The sequence below is a fragment of the Lingula anatina genome, chromosome 6, assembly GCF_051362555.1.
Source record: "Lingula anatina isolate TDL-2025a chromosome 6, LinAna3.0, whole genome shotgun sequence".
NCBI classification, from domain to species: Eukaryota; Metazoa; Brachiopoda; class Lingulata; order Lingulida; family Lingulidae; genus Lingula; species Lingula anatina.
Genome location: NC_141772.1, coordinates 2,516,494 through 2,538,628, shown reverse-complemented (window position 1 = coordinate 2,538,628; position 22,135 = coordinate 2,516,494). Strand labels below are relative to the sequence as shown.

The following is a 22,135-nucleotide window of genomic DNA, read 5'->3' as shown; positions in this document are numbered from 1 at the left end:
ATGGGCTTTGTTCTTTATCAGCTAAAATCTGCGGCTGCCACTGCTGTAATGAGCTCACCTGATTCCAAGCAGAGCTTAGGTTACTGTTAATCTTGAAAATTTGGGAGACTTGAGAAGTCTGGGTTGGTTTATTTCGCAGGGTTTCTTTTTACTCCGTGTCAGGAGGGGCGGGATATTGTGAAGTTAGTGAGAAAATGTGCAAGAGATGACAGCATGGTTTTTGCATTAAGTTATGATTTTATCGCACTGGCGACAGACGGGAGATTATTGTTTCCATTTGCTTGGCTTTTTTTTTTTTTTTTTTTTTTTGTGATAGGAGCAAGTGAATGTTGATGTACATTAGTGCAATCTTAAACCTTTTACTTTCTCTCTCTCTCTCACTCTCACACACACACACACACACACACACACACACACACACATTAACTATGGTTTATGAGCCCTGATGAAGAGCTGCTGTAAATGAATCATTGAAATTCTTGAAATTATCACAGCCTTGTGGACATAGTATCACAGCACTTGAGCTCTTCAAGAATGTATGGAGATAACTCAGGTATTTCTATATCGCAAACTTTGTATCTGTCCACACATGTGACAATAGTCATGTGTGTCATGAGTAGATTAATAACTTGAAGAGTTTGCTATGTCTGAGGAGCACACATACATCATTCGAAAAATACATATTTTGTTTTTCGAGATAAGTCTCTTGTGTGGAAGCATTTCTGTTGCGATTTATTAGTGAACATGTAGATCTGATTTTGTTGGGTATCTAATACAAGCACATGTATACAAACACACAGACAAAGACATTAGCTACTTTTATTGTTGTCTTTATTATCAAGTCAGTAACATGCCCCCAGCACTGTCACAATTATTCACCGCAAGATGCCCCGTGAAAAAAAAAACTTATATTTAAAAAGAACAAAGAATGTAACTCGTGCCTCTTCAATTTTACCTGTCACAAAACCGTTGACAGCGGATCTGAGTTTACTGTTAACATCAAAGACAAAGTGACAAATGAATCACTAAAATTAGCCTCTTGTGCTGACATCTGGACTGACCCTTGCAACCCTATCTGACCACTTAAAGAGGACAACCATCCTGCTGAGGTCAATCGTTTCATAATTGTCCTTTAAAGGCCTTCTAGGTGGTCAGCAAACCCATCTCGTCAGGTAAAAAAAGGTGACCCGAGCCCTTTAAACACTCTGAGAAGAGTACTAATTGCTGTTTAATTCCCGTAGGTGGGTCAGTAGTCAGAATGCTTAATGCTACGGGGTTAAAAACACAAGCTGCGGTGAGGTGATTATTAAAGACATTCAGTTGGTCATTGATGGTTGTGGAAGCCGAGGCCAAGTGGGGTTAAATTGTTCCCAGAGGTTAATGTGATATGTTCCTCGGGGTTCAATTACAATACAAACCCTGTTTTTTCCCCTTTGTTAAGTGTTGTGATATATGTCTGGTAGTGCCATCTAGAGTTTGGCTTCCTTTGCTTCACCTCAATGAACTAGTTTGTGACACAGTTTAGCATGTATTTTTCACATCTTCTTCATTAATCTTTCAGTTATAGGTGAAGGTCTCTGTAACCTTTCATTATTCTCTTACTACGATCTTGTACCCAACATCGGGCAGCCATTGCATCCAAGGAGAAAAGAGTGTACTTAAGTAATTTGCGATGAAAACAACATACAATATGTAAATCTTTTTCTTTCTGGTGCTTTTGTTCAAATAAAATTATAACAGTGAATAAGTACATGTTTGTGTGCCATGAATGATTATGATTGATTGAACCTGCCCGTATTGTATTGGGCGTGCTCCAGTATTGTGCGCAGATGATGTATGTGTCCCACATGTTCAGGTGGAGAAGTGCGCACATGTTGTTTACTCACTACGTCAGTGGGTGTGTGCGTGTTTGCATTTGCATGCTGAAGTACCCTTATATGGGTGTGCCGAGTATTGTCGTCTTGCGTCGTAACAAAACATTATGATCAGAGTAATGATTCCGCGCATCTGTTGCAAATGTATTGCATGAAGTGTGTAATGCCTACTTGTAACATGCAACTGCTTGTTTGTTTTTTAAGTCTAAGGATAAATGACTGAAAGATAGAGAACTTGATTTTTTATGTTAACATGTGTGTATGCAATGCTACTCAAAAAACTGTATTTACAACAATGTGATAAGGTATTTGTTATCCATTTTTTGAGACAACTTACAAACCGCAATCTTGTGAATTGATAATGTTACTTCAAAACTTAGTAATTACCAAAATAACAATGATGATAAATTGAAAAGAGAAGTATACTTGTATTTTTTTGCTGTAATTTTTACCAGATGTTTGTTCAGACAGTTAATTTGTCTGTCTAGATAATCACCGTTAATCAGGACATTTCAGGCAATCCCTGTGTAGCTTAATTGAACTAAGTCAGACAAAAAGGTCCCCATGCCACTATAAGTTGTCTGTCTACCATCAGCAAAACTTGGTTGTCACTCAACCCAATGAATCATGGAAGCCATTTAGATAATAACCATCTGTCATCATTGCCGTTGTGTTATAAAGGGATTGTCGCCAAATGATGGTATCTCGTGTGGTAACGCAACATTGCTATTGCAGGAATTTACACCATTAACTGTTGTTAATGTATTGAGACATGCAGCGCTACAGTTTAAGTTTCATGAGAGGAATGTTGCTGAATTAACTCTGTACTTGGTGTCAGAGTTGGGGGGGTCTTTAAGTTCCCACACTGGGGTCTATAACGGCTAAAGGGTGATATGCCAAAAGTGCACCTGTTGGTTTGACATCAGGTGTTGTGGGCAAGCTTTAACTGTATTTCCCCTCACTGTATTAACGGAACTCCGATGAACTTTGGGAAAACTAAGTTGCTTTACGGGTTCACCCTAGCATAGTTTTGGCTTTAGTTAGATTGTTTAAATTTTTCTGTCAAGTACACTTTTTATGATGAGACAGGTGAATTATTTGTTGACAAATTGTAGTAGTGGTTAGTAATTTAAATAAATTAGCCAATATTAAAGAAATTTTCCTCTTGGTATGAGCTTTTGGCTCTCTCTCCACTTGCCCTCACCTTTCAGGTTACTGATTAATGTCATTAACGATGGACTTAAAACGGAAAGAATTTACATTAACCTGCCTGTGAGTGGCAGCCAACAGACATTGGCAGCCATGAGGGGAATAATTACTACATTTTAATAACCACAGAGGGCGTCTTTGGCTTACCCTAACTTGGAACCATTCCTTGCCCTCCCTTGTGCAAAAATGCACCTCAGGTAGATTAACAATTTGTATATATAGGTTGTTACTCCGGTAAATGAAATGCAGTTCTCTGGTGTCTACTACATCTAGTAATTGTCTTTTTCATATAATTGATATGTTAGGCTGGATAAAAAGGAAATTTAAGAAAAAAAAAGTCTACCAGGCACGCATTGGATGCGTGAAAGCACCTTGTTCTACCTGTTGCTACAGGCTTGCACCTGCCTAATAGTAGTAAACACACTCCTAGACCCAGACTTGGGAAATTAAACTACAATTAATATACAATGAATGGTAATCATTCATGGTAACTACTAATATGGTTATTCAGTACATCACACTCCCGCAAAGGTGAGAATATTTAAAAATTGACAGGGTGTTAAAAGAAATATGTGGCGTTTTGACATTAATAGGTAGTCTAGCATAAGAATGGAATGCACATGTGGCCAATTACAGGACTTAAGGAGCTTATATTTTTTACTAAAGATTGAAGAGACGAGTGCTTGGTTTCTTATTCTACTTTGAAGTGTGCCCATTAAAATTTGAGACATTAATGCTAGGTGTAAGTGGGGTCATTTAGAAGTAAACTGGTATTGTTTTTAAGAGGGTGTTGCTTTCTTTTTCTTTCCTTTACTTCAGTTAATTCCTAGTTATTCCATTACTATAATAAATGTAAAATTTGGTTAAATGTATAATTAAAATGTGAAATTGATTATTTTCTTTTCATATTTGGAAGGGGTTAAATATTTGAAAGCAGCTTTACACATTCTGACATCAGTTCAATAATTTAAACCTTGCTTTTCACACTTGAAAAAAAAAATGGAACCCCATGCAAAGTTTCATTTCAACATCAAATTCTTTGATATGTCCTTGTCATATACTAGTGACAATAGCCAGGTAAATTTAATTAGGCTGATCTGTTTGCACCATTGAGAATGTGATATCAAGATGTCAAGATGCTGTAAGATGCCTTGTGGCCCGTGCTTCAATCTCACACGAACACTCTATTCAATCTGAACAATTCTACCCAAAAATGTGTATTCAGTCTTGTCTAGGGAGGTGAATTGTGAAGCACTGGTGACACAAAGTTTGAATTCTTCGTATGAAAGGGAAATTGGGCGTCAGGTTTATTGCCCTCACCCCCTGACTTTTTAATAAGTAGATTAAGTGTTTGAACATATTTGTCAGATTTTTTTTCTCTTTTATTGTGAAAACTCACTTAGTTCATTATAAGAGCTCTCGTTTTCAGGATTGACAAAAATGTCCTAGCGAAGAAGTAGTCCCTCTTTTGTAGGGAGTTAATTAAGTGTCGCAGTTCCTTAAACAGACCCTGTGTTCTCCATTGAAGTACTTAATAAAGCCCCCACCCCTGGGTCTCCTTAAATAAACATGTCACCCCTCTCAGGGGGGACGTCTTGGTGCAGACACGAGACATCGTACTCTGTCACATGATCTGACAGTCTGAGGTAAAAAGTAAAAGCCAGGGTGGACTTGGGTTCCCCCAAAGTTAATTGATTTTGGAGTCTGTTTACTCTGGCAAAGAATGTGTCATTTGAGAGCAATACTTTAGGAGCAATTTCACTTTTTTCTTTTGGTCCATCATTATCATACCAACTTGGGATATTTTTCTTTGTAGAACTTATGAAATACACAATTGATACAAAAGTGCTCCATTTTGTATGGAGTTTAAGTAATATACCCTGGATTTCCTAAATACCAATATTTGAAATGTAGCGCTGTCCAGTTCTGGAATTTTCTTAAAAATGCAACTGCCACGAGCAATGTTTTTGTACGGAACATGAAATACCAACATATATCATGAAGTTAAATAGAACCAGTGCATACTTTCGCCTGCCATGTCCAGCCCTGGTATTCTCTATGATACAAAGTATATTATTTACTCAACCCCTGTAAGTAAAGTCAACTTACATTACCCATAGAACAACAATGGGGAAATCATGCTTTTACTGCCCAATAACTTTATACTTTACAGGCCTAATAGAAACATGATGATGGTTTTTACAACAAAATCACTTGATCAGCCAGAGGATAGTGGGCTGGAATGTGGCCAGGTACATCATAACTAGACAAATGATCACTTCTTATTAAAACCTGTCTGCATAGTGTAAAGGTCTTCGCTTTTCTGCCACCAGTGTACGGTTCTCTTACTTCGCTGCCACCAACAAAACAAGGTCTCTGTTTTGTAAACTTTATTTCTACGAATAACTCTCAACACAAATGTACATGTTTCTGTATCTTTTACTAAACACTGTCTCTATTCTTGCTGTACTGCTGTACTTCTAATTTAAACAACTGCAACTCAGCTACAATAAACTAACTGGAACTATATTGTGAAACTGACTCAAACTAAGTTGTGAAACTAAGTCTGACACTATACTCTCACTGAGTACTGCCACTATACTCTACAGTAACTCTAACTGAACTCTAACTGAACAACACTGCGAAGAGCAGCTGTATTTATACATTTCAAAAGTGGACGGCCTTGAATGGTTCACTGCTACTTTGACTGGCAGCCAGAGTAAAAGTGGACGGCCTTGAATGGTTGACCGCCAACCCCTCTACTAGACACCACAATCCCCTCTTTCGTAAACTGATACCACTTACAAGCCATTCCAACTTAAGGTTCAAAGTTCAACACACACAAGAATGTAAACAAAAGGCTAAAGCTTACTGCGGCAATTTTACCATGAATTTTAAGGCTATGTAAAATCGTTACACTCTTCCCCCCTAGGTCTGATCCCACCGGGGATCTGCCCTATTAAACTACTAAAATCAGTTAAAACTAAAAATATTCTGAATCATTTAAGCAGTTAAAAATTCAGTCAGTTCATAAAGTTCATTCAATAGTTCAGTGTCACTTGGATTAATAAAATTACTCTAAAGTTCCACATTGATAATCATTAAAGTCATTTAAATTCTCAGTCTGATTCATAATAATGTTCACTTTAAAGTTCATTGTCTGATTAATAATAATGGTCACTTTAAAAGGTCATTGTCACAGTCAATCAGCAAATCTCTTGGGAGGTCTTCTTTTCCTTTGTGGTCTTCCCTCATTTCTCAAATTACTGTCAGGTTGGTTCTTGGGTACTTGCACTTGTTTAGATTGGCCACTCTGCTTCATTCTGTGTTTGATGGCACTTCCTTCACGTTTCAGTGGACTGCCTTCTACATAATTACCTTTATGTAAACATTTCTGCAAACTGGACACCCAATCTGGAACTTGGTCACTTAAAAATGGCTTAAGACGGTCATGGTGCACGATCTTCATTTTACACTTAGGCTTGCCTTTCACTGCAAACAACAAATCACTGTGCTTTTTGACAACAACAAAAGGTCCTTGCCATTTATCACGTTTCAGCTTTGGGCTCAGTCCCACTGTTCTAGTGCTATCTAGTAAGTACACCAAGTCACCAACTTTATAGTTATTTTGCGAAATACGGGTGTCATGGTCTCTTTTCTGCCTTTGAAAGTCCTTTTTCAAATGCAATCTCACTATTTCATGAATTCTAGTCATTTTCTCTTGCAACATTTTGACATACTCTGAAGGAGACGTCACAGATCGGTCTTCTGGTGGTTTTCCAAAGATCAGTTCTGTAGCTGTGTGAACTTCTCTGCCTAACATAAGCAAATTAGGGGAATAACCAGTGCTTTCATGTTTACAGCACCTGTATGCTGCAGTCAATAAAGGCAAATGAATGTCCCAATCCCGTTGGTCTTCTGACACGTAAGCTGATATCATGTCACATAACACAATATTGAATCTCTCCACCATTCCATTTCCTGAGGGATGATAGCTGGATGTTCGGGTTTTATTTATTTCTAATACTTGACATACTTGTTTGAATAACTGTGACTCATAGTTGCTACCTTGGTCTGAATGGAGATCAAGGGGTAGGCCAAATCTAGAGAAAAACTCTGTCACTAGCTTGTGTGCTACAGTTTTAGCCGATATGTCAGGGATGGCATAGCACTCCACCCATTTGGAAAACTGGTCCATTGCTAAAAGAATATATTTATTGCCTCTTTCACTGACTGGAAAAGGTCCTAAGATGTCTGTTGCCACTCTGTCCATGGGAGCGCCTACAGCATATCTTATCAAAGGAGCCTTAGGTCTTGACCGTGGTCTTTTTCTCCCACCACAAATAGCACATCTTCTTATGTAATCTCGCACACTTTCTTTCATCTTGTACCAGTAGAAGTGTCTTTTCAACTTGCTCACTGTTTTCTTGACACCGAGGTGACCCGACGTGACTTTGTCATGTACGCCCTTCATCACCTCATTCCTCATCTCTTTCGGAACCAATATCTGTAAAAAGGAACCTGTCTTATCTAACGTTTCCCATCTCGTATATAAAATGCCCTCCTGCAGCACAAGTTGGTCCCAAAGCAACCATAACTGTCGTACTGCAGGACTTTCTGCGGCCACTTTATCTCTCTCTGGTCTCTGTGATGACTGTTCCTTCCAGTCCAACACAGTCTTCAACTCGGGGTCTTTACGCTGCAAATTAAACAATTCATTCACAGTGTAACTGCCCAGCCACTCGGCTGGAAGTCTATCTCTGTCACTCTCAGATTCACTGAGATCTGTATCTTCATCACCATGAGAAAAATCTTGATCCTTGAATGTCAAGTTTTCTCTAGGCAGCACTTCCTTTTTCTTGGAAACTCTCATCCTTCGAAGAGAAAGTGCTCTAACTTCCTTAAAGATACACTTGAATTTCATGGTCACCCAGCTCAGGATTGCAAAGAACAATGTCAGTAGGGTGTAAAGGCCTGTCAATAAAACTGAACAAGCTGCTGTATACACACGTTTTACTGGACATTTTCCTTGGTTTCCCGATACTTGACCACTGCCACAGACTCCATTGTCTGATTTTGGTTCTTTCTTTCGGTTTTCTGTCATTCTTCTGGTTACTAAAGGGACGACTTCTTCTTCCAGATATCTGGACCATTGTTCATGTTTCTTCTTACACTGTACGCAACCCTCGCATGGCAATTTTCTTAAAATGGACTCCCCATCATAGCATGTACACTCATCTGGGTCGCATGGAAATCTCGATATTGCATCTGCGTTACCGTGTCTGGCCCCTGCTCGGTGTTCTATTTTAAAATCATACTGTGATAGCACTTCCAGCCATCTGGCCATCTGATCATTGGGCTCCTTAAAGGACATAACCCATCGGAGGGCACTGTGATCGCTTCGTACCAAAAACTGTCTACCCAATAAATGGTGTCTGAATTGTTGAACAAAGGTAACAACGGCAAGCAGTTCTTTTCTAGTCACGCAGTAACGGCGTTGAGTTTTCGTCAATGACTTACTTGCATACGCGACTGGTTTCTCTATTTCTTTCTGGGTCTTCTCACACCACTGTAACTGAGATAAAACGGCACCAATGCCCGTGGCTGAAGCATCAGTGTCGAGAATATACAGTCCTTCGTCTCTCGGATACGCCATTACCTCATTACCTGTAAGGGCACTTTTGAGGTCCTCAAATGCTGTCTGACAAGAGTCCGTCCAAGTAAACGCCTGGCCGGCCTGGAGCAGGTAATTAATTGGAGCAGCTCTTGTTGAAAATCCTTTTATAAATCTACGATAATATGAGCACAGTCCTAGAAAACTACGTACGTCAGTCAGGTTCCTGGGAATTGGCCATTTCTTTATACAGTCTACCTTCTCAGGATCTGGTTTAACGCCATCTTGAGTCACTACATGTCCCAAAAACTGAACTTCAGTTTGAAACAACCTGCATTTGCTTGGCTTCAGTTTTAGCCCTGCTTTTCCAAGACGATTAAAAACCTCGTCAAGTCTCTTATAGTGTTCTTCAAACGATTTACCAAACACAATAATGTCATCAAGGTAAATCAACACTGTCTGCCACTGCAAACCACGTAAAATCAGTTCCATACACCGTTCGAAAGTTGAAGGAGAGTTGGAAAGACCAAAAGGCATAACATTGTATTCGTATAAACCATTTCTGGTCACAAATGCAGTCTTTGGCTTATCTTCTTCTGCTACCTCGATTTGATAATACCCGCTCTGGCAATCAGCTATTGAGAAGAAAATTGAACCACCAAGAGAGTCTAAACAGTCATTTATTCGAGGAAGAGGGTAAGCATCTTTCACTGTTACATCATTTAAGCGTCTATAGTCAACACAGGGTCTTGTTGTTCCATCCTTTTTCTTGACATAAACTAGTGGAGATGACCAAGGTGAGGTGGACTCTCTAATAACACCATTTTGGAGCTGTTCCTGAATAATTTTCTCTTCTTCCCCAGCAAACGCTCTAGGGGGTCTTCTGGGCTGCTGTTTTATGGGTCTTGCATCACCAGTGACGATCTTATGCTTCACGACAGATGTGTGACCCATGTCACTGGAAGATTTGGCAAAAACATCACTGTGCTTCTGCAGGAGTTTCTTTAATTCACATCTTTCAAAGTCAATCAAATTCTCACCTGACCGTTTATAGAGGTCAGCCAGGTACTCGGGCAATTCTGGGCTATGAAGGGTTAAGTCTGACTTTTGTTTACCAGGGGTTAAGTCTGCTCGTAAGGTGGGCACAGAAAGGCTATCTTCAAGTTTATCACCAATCACATGGTCTACTTCATGTAAATGAGCAACGCAGGTGTCTTTCAAAAGTGAAATGTTTTCATTAGAAGGGTTAAGGAGTCTCACAGGTATTTTATTGTCTCTTCTGAAAGGATCAACTAGCACATGTCCGATCAGAAAATCACTTGACTTCTCTGGAATTGCCTCTACCAGTCCCAATCCTGATTTTATTTTGCTAGAATCAACTGTCCCTTCTATGATCAACTCACTGTTTGCAGGAATAATAACGTCATTAGTCACTGTCACTCTAAAGGCATGCTTTGGTTCCCTCTCAACCAAACAGGGCACTCTCTTCCCATTAAGTTTCAGTCCGTTCACACCCAGTGAAAAATCATGATGGCACAGGAAGTCCATTCCTAACAAACCATCGTCCTTTATTTTTGCTACAAGCATGTCCCAAATAAACACTTCTTCACCAGACTGAAATTTTATTTCTACATGGCCTTCAATTTCAATGTTTCTACTGTCTGCAACCTGCAACTGCAATTTTCTATGAGTCTTTTTCAGTTCAGGTCTAAAATCATGGGGAATTCGTTCATAAATGTGGGTAGCTATAATTGTTTTTGACGCACCAGTGTCTACAATAAAGTTCACTTCTTGGCCCTGAATCTTCACTGGCCAAGAAACACTAGCATTTCTACAACTAACGGTTTCAATGTCACTGTCAACAGGTGTTTTTAGGGGTTCATTCTGGCCGGCTGGAATGCCCCTTCTCAGTTTCCCTGGTTGTTTACATGCGGAGCCTCTTTCACAGGTGCCTTGCATTCTCTTGCCAGATGCCCATATCTATGGCACTTGAAACACTCTATGTTGTTTTTCCAATTTTCTGACTTGGGTGGTGGAGGACTTTTCGTGTCTTTTGCTTTCTCTTTCATTATCAAGTCTTTAATTTCATCTAACTTCTTGTCAAACTTCTTTTCAAGCTGGTGTAGCTGACTTTCTGTTACAACAGCCTCAGGATTTGCTGCCCTAACACTTGGTCTTTTCACTGCCTCTTCTCTTAGACTGTTATACATTTCAAGGGCCTCCCTTGCTTCGTCTAGATTTTTGGGCGTTTTCATGCCCACTGCCACGGCGGCTTGATGGTCTGGCAACCCTTTTATGAAATGGCGTAGTGCGATGGTCTCACGGGTGGTGCAGTCAGCCGTCGGGTAACCTTTTAACACCAACTTTCTAATATCTGAGATGTACTCTGGCAATTTCTCTCTTGAACTAAGCTTTCTATTCTCTAGCTCTGATAGATAGGAGTTTGTAGTACGCTTTTCTTGAAATCGGTTTTGCAATGCCCTCTGTAGCAGAGGGTAGGAATTTACCACTTCTGCTGACAACTGCACAAAGGCGAAATCAGCAGCCTCACCACGCAGACTGTTACATAATCTAAACAGTTTCTCAGACTCACTCCATTCACAAGTCTGGCTTAGTGCTTTGAATGGCTCAATGAAACCCTCCCAGGATTCTTTCCCACTAAAGAGAGTCTGTCTGGGCAAAGGTATTTCAAAGTTACTACGGCCGTTAATTCTGTGAAATGGGGTAAGTGTAGGGGTTATTGTTTCTGATATGCGTTCATTCTGGGCTCTGTGTTCTATTTCTGTCTCTTTCTGTCGCTCTAGGGCTCTGACTCTCTGTTCTGCAGCCTCAGCACGTGCCTCTAAGATGTCCGCATTTTCTTTTGCTTTTCTAATTAATCTTTCTTTCTCTGCCTCTGCTTCTTCTACAGCAACTTGTATTCTGTGAGTAGAATTTTCTTTTTCAGCTTCAAGAGCTCTGCAGGCTTCTTCTAACTGTTCCTCCAGGTTTCTCACTTCCTCCTGGTCAGATCTGTTGTCCTTTTTAGGAGGCATTTTGAATTTCTTGATTTCTTGAGCTTTTCTCTTGGCGTGTTAAAGTCTGTATCCCAGCGCTTGCCACCAGTGTAAAGGTCTTCGCTTTTCTGCCACCAGTGTACGGTTCTCTTACTTCGCTGCCACCAACAAAACAAGGTCTCTGTTTTGTAAACTTTATTTCTACGAATAACTCTCAACACAAATGTACATGTTTCTGTATCTTTTACTAAACACTGTCTCTATTCTTGCTGTACTGCTGTACTTCTAATTTAAACAACTGCAACTCAGCTACAATAAACTAACTGGAACTATATTGTGAAACTGACTCAAACTAAGTTGTGAAACTAAGTCTGACACTATACTCTCACTGAGTACTGCCACTATACTCTACAGTAACTCTAACTGAACTCTAACTGAACAACACTGCGAAGAGCAGCTGTATTTATACATTTCAAAAGTGGACGGCCTTGAATGGTTCACTGCTACTTTGACTGGCAGCCAGAGTAAAAGTGGACGGCCTTGAATGGTTGACCGCCAACCCCTCTACTAGACACCACAATCCCCTCTTTCGTAAACTGATACCACTTACAAGCCATTCCAACTTAAGGTTCAAAGTTCAACACACACAAGAATGTAAACAAAAGGCTAAAGCTTACTGCGGCAATTTTACCATGAATTTTAAGGCTATGTAAAATCGTTACAATAGTTCTGTTTATAAAGAAATGGTAATGGTGTAAACAGGATAAGGGATGGGAGAAAGAATTGTGAAAAGGAGTACTCTTACATATGTTATATATAAATATATATAAATGAGGGGGCGTATGATATAATAAGACCCAGGAATGAAGGTATTGATAAATAAAAACAGGAAGGACGAGTGAAGAGCACACTTGATGTAGTTATTCCTAGCCATGTTTAAATTGAGGGAGTGTAAAGCACAATAAGTGAGAGTAAAATGTCAAAGATGGAGGTACGAGAAGAAAATATTTTGCACAACGCAGGATGTATTGTCCGTATTTACGGTCTGGAGATTCCGTGACGTCATAAATGGGAGAGAAAGCGCTTAAGTATGTACAGACAAGTCCATAGATTGTGTAATGACCTGGAGTGTACTCACCAGTGAATTGAAAAGAAATGTACGCAATGTGAAATGAACAAGAAAAATTTGTGATGTGAAATCTACGCGATGTGAAAGGACCACAAAAAGATCCTAGTTAGTGTGTCTGTAAATGACAACAGAAATTGATACATGCTTCCCATGATGTCCATTTTCTATCCGTTTATTATATAACTAAACTACCTGACCGTTGTCCGAAAAGTCTGGATGATTAACATCAGCATTTTTATCAGCTGGCCACATTCTGTCACACAGTTCACTGTTTAGATATATAGCTCATTGTTTGGAGAGGGCTAATTGTTTGCTAACAACTGGTTGACATGTTATTATATCACCTTCTTAGTAACCCGACAGCTGCAGACTGACAGGCAAATACAGGTGTAGCAAACCCCATTAGGTACAACATGCTTCTTTATTTGTTTGTGCCCTGTCACTGAGTGAAAATATTGCCCCTTTTCTAAGATTCTGGACTTAATTTGTTTGTGTCCCATCACTGAGTGAAAATATTGTCCCTTTTCGTAGATTGTGGACTTCATTTGTTTGTGTCCCGTCACTGAGTGAAAAATATTGTCCCTTTTCTAAGATTCTGGACTTAATTTGTTTGTGTCCCGTCACTGAGTGAAAATATTGTCCCTTTTCGTAGATTCTGGACTTGATGAATGGTGCAGCAAGTGCAGAATCAGTTTGCAAATAACTTCTTGTTCTGAATCTGAACATTTTTTTTCTGTGTATCTGCAACATTGTACAGGAATATGTCTGGTCTTTAAGTTGCTTAGAGGTAGGAGGGAAGTGATTAAAACAGTCTATTTAACTGTCACATCAAGGGAGAACCAAAAAGAAAGATGTATTTGGAATAAATATATAAAAGTGGCAGATGTTGGAAGTTTCACGTCAGCTGACTGTTATATTGTGTGTTATTATGCAGTAGTTTTTCTCTAAGCTATAAACCGTATGACGGTGATTTCTTAGAACCTGTCGTAAGATAAACTAGTCTTTTGTGTAGGTAATGGACTTCCCTTAAAGGGCATGATTACGATGTCGTGCAAGGAAAGACGAGATGAGAGGGGATTTCATTCATTATCAAACAAGTCCATCGTTATTTTTGTTAAGATTCTTGTAAAAAAAAAAACAGACATGGCATGCATCTTTTATGTACTGTAGATTTTTCTTTTTCTTCTTCTGTTTTTAAGACCAATTTTGACATTACCATGGCATGTATTTGCTCTTTTAGCAGATTAACTGCAAGAGAGGGCAAATCGACTTACTACACAAAGTATGGCATTTCCTAATCTTTAATTTTTCTCCCTGGGCAAGTTTTGAATATTTTTTCTCTTGGCAGTTCCAGATTTAAGGATATGTCAGTACGTTTAAACCCTTTGAGACCGTTTACCTTAGCAGTGCACTCAAAAAATGTCAAGAAGCTTTGGAAAAATATTGACATAGGCAGTAAACAGTTGCTCATATTTCTGTCAAAGTAGAATTTGAGATTGAATTATTACAGGAATGGGCTATAATATCTTAACTTCTTAGAAAGATCTCAGTCGATATGGAGAATATAGCAGGCAGCATAGAGTAAATCTTTGGTCTATCCCTTAAGACTGGCTTAAAAAGAATCACGTTGAGTAACATGTATTGTTAAAGGTAGTTCTGCAAGAGTTGTCTGCATTGAATCATACTCTTCATATGCAGCAGATGGATGCCCCTGGCATACTAAATGAGGGCCCCACTTATTTGCTGTCACATTGTATTGTCTGACACTTGGCCAAAAAACTCCTGTAGAATATTAATGAAGTTTGGTCGCCTGATGGAGGCACTAAGTTTAGATTGTCTATTGCAGCATAATTTTTTAGCTATTTAGAATGAAACTATTTAAAAGAAAATAAATTATGCTTTTAAGCTGTATGAAAACAATCTGAGAGCTTTTTTTAACACAAGCCTAATTGATTGAAATTATATTTTGTTGGGGAAAAAATGTAAATAATTCAATTTGTTATTTCTTTATGTCATAAAAATGTATGCAATTTGATCACAGAGATTTTGCAGATATTTAATGGGAAATTATTGTTCCTTTTGCAGTATTTGAGAACAAGGAGAAGATAATTCTGGTCATGGAGTATGCAAATGGCGGAGAGCTCTACGACTACATCAACGAGCGCAAACAGCTGACTGAAGATGAGGCCAGAAAGTTTTTCCGACAGATTGTCTCGGCCATCAGTAACTGTCACAAGAGGGGTATTGTCCATAGGGATCTCAAGTTAGAAAATATTCTCCTGGACAGCAACTTCAATGTTAAGGTAGGGGTATTGATATATATACTGACTGTCTGTGGATACGTAGAAATAATTTGTAAATAGGAACTATTTTGCTAGCAAAGAGAAAAGAAATGCCTTGATTTATGTGATTTAACCCCAAAAGTGTGAAATCAAGATGCCAAGCAGGAAATATGTTTCTTAATATTATATATAATCTTGTTTGCTACGGTGGTCATATTATCACATAATGATGGTTGAATACTTAGATTCACAAGATTGGCACAAATTGATGTTGTTTTTCTTTTTTGTTTTTAGATTGCTGATTTTGGACTCTCCAACCACTATAATAATACAGATTTACTGCGAACCTTCTGTGGAAGCCCTCTTTATGCATCTCCAGAGATTGTGAATGGTCTTCCATACAGCGGACCAGAGGTAAGCACAGATATTATCAAGAATGACAAAAATCTTATAACTTATTAATGACATTATTTTAAGTGACATTACTAGTAGTAAAAATAGAATATATATATGTGTGCATCAGGCATTTAGAAAAAAATGAAAGAAATAAGTCTGACATACTCTACATAAAGGACAATGGGATTACATTTATTGACCAAGTTGCCATAGGTATCAAAGAAAGCATTAGATATTCATCAAAAATCAAACATTAAAATAAGACGTGTTTTACATCAGAGAGATATCAAATGTCATTCCAAGAAAGTACTGCGCCCCTGTAATATCATTATGCATTTTATCAGGAACAAAAACATTTTAAATGAGACTTATAAAGTTAGTTATAACATTTAGTTATACAATGGAAGCTTTCATCATGTGAAAAATGTTTTCTGTTCACAACAGCGTGATGACGTCATAGGTTTTGGAGCCATCATAATTTAGTAACGTTACACCCATATGCCGTTGGTTAAACACCAGGTGCTGGGTTATTTCTTATTTGCTCGTAGGATTAATTACCCTTGTTAACCTGGCCAGAAATAAAAATAAAAATTATAACAAGAATGATTCACCACAAAAGTAAAACACTTTTGGTGTTTTGAAACTGATATCTGTGTTGCTAGTTGTATTTTTTGCCCAAGGTTTAAAGAAATTTAAAGCTTCATATCCTGTTTTGAGTTGAAGATGAAAAGTTTACCTACCTTGAACCACTTATGGCCCATCAGCTTTTCTCTCTGAAATTTTTTTGTTTTCCTTAAACCACTGAGGGTCATGTTTCTCTTCTTCATATGTTACTTCAGCAAAGTTAATAAATGGAAAGATGTAAACTGTTCTTAGAATATGCCACTTTATTCTGTTTGTTGGGCTAGTTTCGATTTTTCAGGAAAAAGAAGTGGGGGGAAAAACATTGATGGTGTTAACTGTTTACAATTGTTTTTATTTTAATATTTGTTTTACTTCCAGGTGGATTGTTGGAGCTTAGGAGTGTTGCTCTATACTCTGGTATATGGTGCTATGCCCTTTGATGGCAGTGACTTCAAGCGTCTGCGTAAACAGATCTCGGAGGGGGACTACTACGAACCTTCACAGCCCTCAGGTTGGTGCATTAACTACTTCTGTCAAAAAATTTTTTCCTTGATAAATTGTCATTTAATTTGGTGATATTTGAGTTAAACATCATTATAGGTGAACTGTAGGTGGGTTAAATTGGTTTTTTAAAAAAATGTTTAAAAAAAAAATTCATTTCATTAAAAAAAGACCATTCAGAAGCCAAATTACTTGTTAATGGATGGAAAAGCCATGGGATCTTTTAATGGATAAGTTGACTGATGTTTATTTGGAAAATGGAGACTTAATTTGGTGACTTAACAATAGCATAATAGCAGGGATAGTGTTCAGGAGCTGTGCAGGTATGATCATTTACTAGTGTATTATGTTAAATAATGCCTCATTCATCTTATGCTGCCTCATCCATTTAATGACACTCATGTTTGTACTTCAGATGCGTCGGGTCTGATTGCACGTCTGCTCACAGTGGATCCTGTCAAACGTGCCAAGATGGCGGACATCTGCGAGCATTGGTGGGTCAACCTGAATCTTCCCTTCACTCCAGTAGACCACGAATTCCTGGAAGAGGAGGTCAAAGTTCCAAGAAAATACCGTGGTAGAACTCTCAGTTTGTCATCATCGGATAGTGATGGCGACTATAAATGCCCCCACTCTTCCCATCACAGGAAGGTTGTAGCTAGAAGAAGGCACGGACACAGTAAAGCTGCCAATAACAGATGGAGTTCAGAATTCGAGGATGAGGCTGTTTTTATGGCTGATGACTTGGACACAATGTCCACCCTCGTGCCTTCACAAATACCATCTGTAAGTGCCAATGACGAGGAAATAGAAGAGGCTAGTTTAAACCAATCAGACTGCTTGAAAACTCTCAAGGCTTCCAATTCTGCATCAAACAGTGACTCAAATGAAGGTGAGATCTCCTCGTGTACGGAGACCACACCTAGCAGAACGGATGTGTTTGACTCTAGGAAGAAACCCAAGAGGGGGATTTTGAAAAACAAGGGTAAATACACTGGTCATGACAGTGGCTGTGTCCTGGATGACCACCGGGCAGCCGTCGATGAGCATAGGTCAGCTGACAGGAAGGAGTCGGCGGAGAGCGCCTATGGCAGCACTACCAGTTATGAACTGGCAGACATTGAAAGTGTTCTCAATGCATTAGATGACACTGACAGTCATGAAAGGCCTCGCTGTCGTGACGAGGAGGATGTTACTCCCCGCACGGCAACTATCACCAGGCATCCTTCTGCTGGGAAGTACGACTACCAGCAAGCAGACTTTGACTCAAGCTCAGAACACATGGGCGTCGTGCGTAGGCGGCCCAAGAGCATTCTGAAAAAGCACAGTAAATATGGTTCTGAAAGTGACCAGCTCAAACGCTACAGTATAGGCAGCCAGAGTTCCAACTCCTCCGCTGATTTGTTAGACTTTTCATATGACAGCGGAGAAGGTGAGAACTACATGACACAATACTACACCCATGTCAATGAACTTACCTGTGGTCAGTATATCACAGGAGAGGAGGAATCTACACCTAAAAATGGCGGATTCCTCATGCCAGATGAAGAGACACTGAGAAAAATTGCACTGATGGACGCCATAAGTAGAGACACTATCAGACACGAGTGCGAGGCAGAGGAACCGTTTGGTCTGGCGGAGGTACAGAACCTCTACCAGCAGGCGTATGCAACATGCAATGCTCTGCAGTGACTCAAACACTGGCTGAACACGAGAGTATGACTCCTTAAGGCCACACTGCGTGACAAAGCAGCCTTATAAACACTCGCGCTCACACCAGAGCATTCGCATTACATGTTCTTTGTTCTATGTCATACATGGACTGGACTCCTGTGTATAGTTACATGTGATCTCAATTTGCTTAATATACAAAACTCGTTCATACATGTTGCCTTAACTTGTGTGTTAAAGCATGACATTGTAGTCTTATGTCAAACCTAGCTGGTGGTGAAATACCTTGTAATACCCAGGGCAGTAAAAACATCTCTTGCTTAACTGTGCATGGAGACACTTTCAAGTGGATATCTATTAGCTGTGGTCTTATTAAGGGCCCTTACTCTGCATAATGTGTCTTAAGCCATAGTTTAAATGTTCGTAGGGACAAACCCTGTGTGTCTTAACTTATAATGCATTTGTCCTACTGTAACTAGATATAGTAACAGTTGGGTTTTATCTAAGTTGTGAAACACAGGGTCAGGCTTATAGGAGCACCAAAAAAAATGGGTGTTTAAAAATACAAACTATCTTATACAGAAGATAATTTCATCTAAGAGAAGGCACAAGTTAAAACTACAGGTCTAGCATTTAACAACAACACAAGTTCAGCAACATGAGCTTGGTTACGTATTAAACAGTGCCTAAGAGGTTGGGACATAGCCATTACTGTGAGGCTCTAGTTAACTTCAAAGCTCCATTGTAAGCCTGTGGCTAGTTTTTCTGTAATGCAATTTTCCACTTGATCTCAGTGCTGTGTTTTAAGTCGTAGAATCTGTAAAAAACGGAAGTGTAAAATTCAAGTCAGACTTGTTCTTAGTCAAACCGGATATGGCTGATAAAGTTAAAAAGGAAGGGTTCTTCTGTTGTTGTACTGTATATAGATTAAGGTGTTAACACAACAGAAATGGAGAGGGACTTGGAGAGTTTGTAAAGTGAAAGGGGGGGGGGGATCTTCGCTCTCAGCTGTCATCTCTTCTTAGTTTGTAAATTGTTACTGAGCAAGTCTAGATGATGAGTCTAGTCTCCAGTATGTTAATGTTTGAAGAGGAAATTAAAGCTCTAGTCTGCCAAAGTAGTTTTCGAAGTACAAAAAGCAATCCATGGATGAGATTCGTAGATTGTAATATTGTTTTAAGGTAGAATTACAAACCCATGCAAGGTGCTAAGTACTACCCTTCTCATCAATCTGCACAATGAAATGCAGATTAAGCCCATGTGAAACTTACAATAAAAGGTATACAAATAACCATGGTAGTGACCTCTCTCTTGTCAGTGTTAAAAGGAAGATGTACCAGTTTCTTAGTTTTTCGTATCAAACACCTGCAGGTTGTTGACCACGTGGCTCCACCTGGTGTGTGTTTATTTCGTCTGGGGAACTTCCTGGCTGACGAGAGAGGGGGAGGTTGTATGGCTAGAGATTCTGATTTCCCACAGCAAGATATGTTAAATGATGGCTTGCCTTGTGACATCATGGCAAGTTAGAGGGGTTTTGTTACCAAGGAAACGGAAAGGATTTTAGAATTGAAGAGTGGGAAGGTCAGGACGTGGGGTACAAAATATGGATATTCTGGTCATACACCTAGTAGTCCTGGTAAATAGTGAAAAAAACATAATCTTAAAGTTTTGCAAAATGAGGAAGTTAGTTTATGGAAAAAAATTAAAGATTAAATCTTTATGGTTTGGTATTCAGTGCTACCATTTTCAAATTGCATTGGATTTAGTTTGCCTAAAAGGCCTTTATAGTTATATTATATTAATTTTGCATCCCTTGGTGCAGATTTGTGACCAAAGACTCACAACTAGTGGCAGTTAAAACCCACATTAGTTCCTCACACAAAATGTTGAAACAAAATTTAAATTGGTACAAAATTTGTGTCACCTATACATATTTTTTCCTTACTGAACTTTAATGCCAAGTTGTGAGTTCTTTTTGTGAAGATCAGCAATTTTACTCTTCCATGGAATATGTTGCTCTGTTGGTTTGAAGTAAAGCCAAGAAGCTATTTTTTTAATGCTCAATCAGCATTTGAAATATTTGATTTTCTTTTGACTTGCAAACTCTTCATCATTATGTTTGCTGAATTTAGGGTTTTAGTTTTAAAATTCTGATTGGTATAGCTGTAAAACTTGGGCACAAGTTCGTTTTTTTTTTAATTTTTTTTTTTTTGTAATTTATTTAAATGTCAATGTTTCTGAATATTACAGTGTACACATATTCAAGAGGTATCATACATTACAACCTATGTAACATAAACATTGGGTTGCCTTAGCTTTATTATGAAAGAGACCCATGTGAGATCTCTACATGTTGCTTGATAAGCGGAGCTAGACGTGTGTTTGTCTCCATTTTCAAGCAGATTCTCAACTACAATTCTGTGTTTTGTTCAAAATGTACAATTTAAAAGCTTCCCAGTTCTTCCTATGAGGATCAGATGTATTGATATTCTGATTTGGTGTATGGTCTTTTTGCCTTGTATGAATTTTGTTGAAAGATCAATAAAAAATGGAAAACTAACGAAAAGCATCATATTGGTTGTTCTCTCTCTCTCTCTCTCTGGATTTACAAGAACTTTCCATTAGTAAATTGTACTACATTTTTATTGATTGGTATTATAAAACAGTATAATAAGGAGGGTCCCACTGGGTAGTTTAGTTACCCAGGAAAGTCATTTTTATTTCCCGAGATGAGTGAAACCTTCATATTATTCAGTGAGATCTGTGAGGAACCCATTTCTCTTGACTCGTGAATGCGGCACTTTTATTCTTTGAAATTTGTGAAACAAAGTCATTTATACAAGGCGATACGTGATTTTCAACTGCATTTTCTATGAGATATGAATATTTTTAATTATATACTGTGATTTGTGAATTAATTTTATTGCATATGTGATCACTCCCCCCCCCTCCCCATGGGGCCCTCTAAAAAAGAAGCATTATTGAGCTTTAGGACTGATGTTAATTAGCAATTAAGCATCTGCACATACTATATTTTAGGTCATACTAGAGATTAGGGAACATTTACTCTTTAAAAATTCCACTTCATACGTTGTTTTATTTAGTGTTTCCACATGCTCCATGTTTAAAGCAACACATACACGCACTGCACGCATTGCCGCCAATCAAACAGGCTATAGAAAAGATATTGTGTTAGAGGAGAAAGGCACGTGCAGTAGCATTTTCTCCCAAGAAACGGCATTTGGTTTTCCTTCACGTGTTTAGCGTTTTTAGCCACAGGTTATTTTGATTATAATTTTGTTTGTGGAAGACATTTTTCAACTTGTGAAGAACACGGCGGATTTTAAGGAGAGTCACATCATGGAAAAATAACTTCCATAAAAGTTACACTTCCATAATATAACATTGTGTGACAGTTCTCTGGTTTTACTATAATTAAATTTCGTTGAAAATTGGCTGCAATCTAGGTAACAGAGGAAAGGTGCCGCCGAACTTCTTGTATTTGTATGATTAAATTTACGACTATTATTTTCTGTCTCTCAAACTTGTAGAAACAAAGAAATTTTGCCGACCGAAAGTGATATCGGTTTTTCACTCCTCACCCTCTTCACAACTCATATGTACGCGACGAGCAGTCCTACAAATACAAGTGGGAGGCCTACACGCTCTCTTCTTTGAAATCACTCCACTGGTAATTAAAATGTACTATTTTGGAGAAATATTTCGGACAATATACCAAGAAATGACCACCTTGCCTTATTCAACCAACGTTGAGGACATATTACTTTTGGCTGACAGCAGCATTCGTTTTATTAGAAGCCGTAAGATGGCGCAAGTGA

General features: G+C 38.7%; 1 protein-coding gene across 1 annotated transcript in view; it reads left to right on the top strand.

The window, feature by feature from the left end:
- The window catches only part of LOC106169791 (uncharacterized), a 42,843-nt gene extending 21,978 nt beyond the window's left edge, over positions 1–20,865 (top strand). Inside the window, exons 3-6 of the mRNA XM_087015345.1 lie at positions 14,908–15,125; positions 15,399–15,518; positions 16,503–16,635; positions 17,041–20,865. Coding sequence (XP_086871471.1) covers positions 14,908–15,125; positions 15,399–15,518; positions 16,503–16,635; positions 17,041–18,317 — 1,748 coding nt within the window. The 3' untranslated portion in view covers positions 18,318–20,865. The remainder of the gene's footprint in view (positions 1–14,907; positions 15,126–15,398; positions 15,519–16,502; positions 16,636–17,040) is intronic.
- Positions 20,866–22,135: the final 1,270 nt, after the last annotated feature.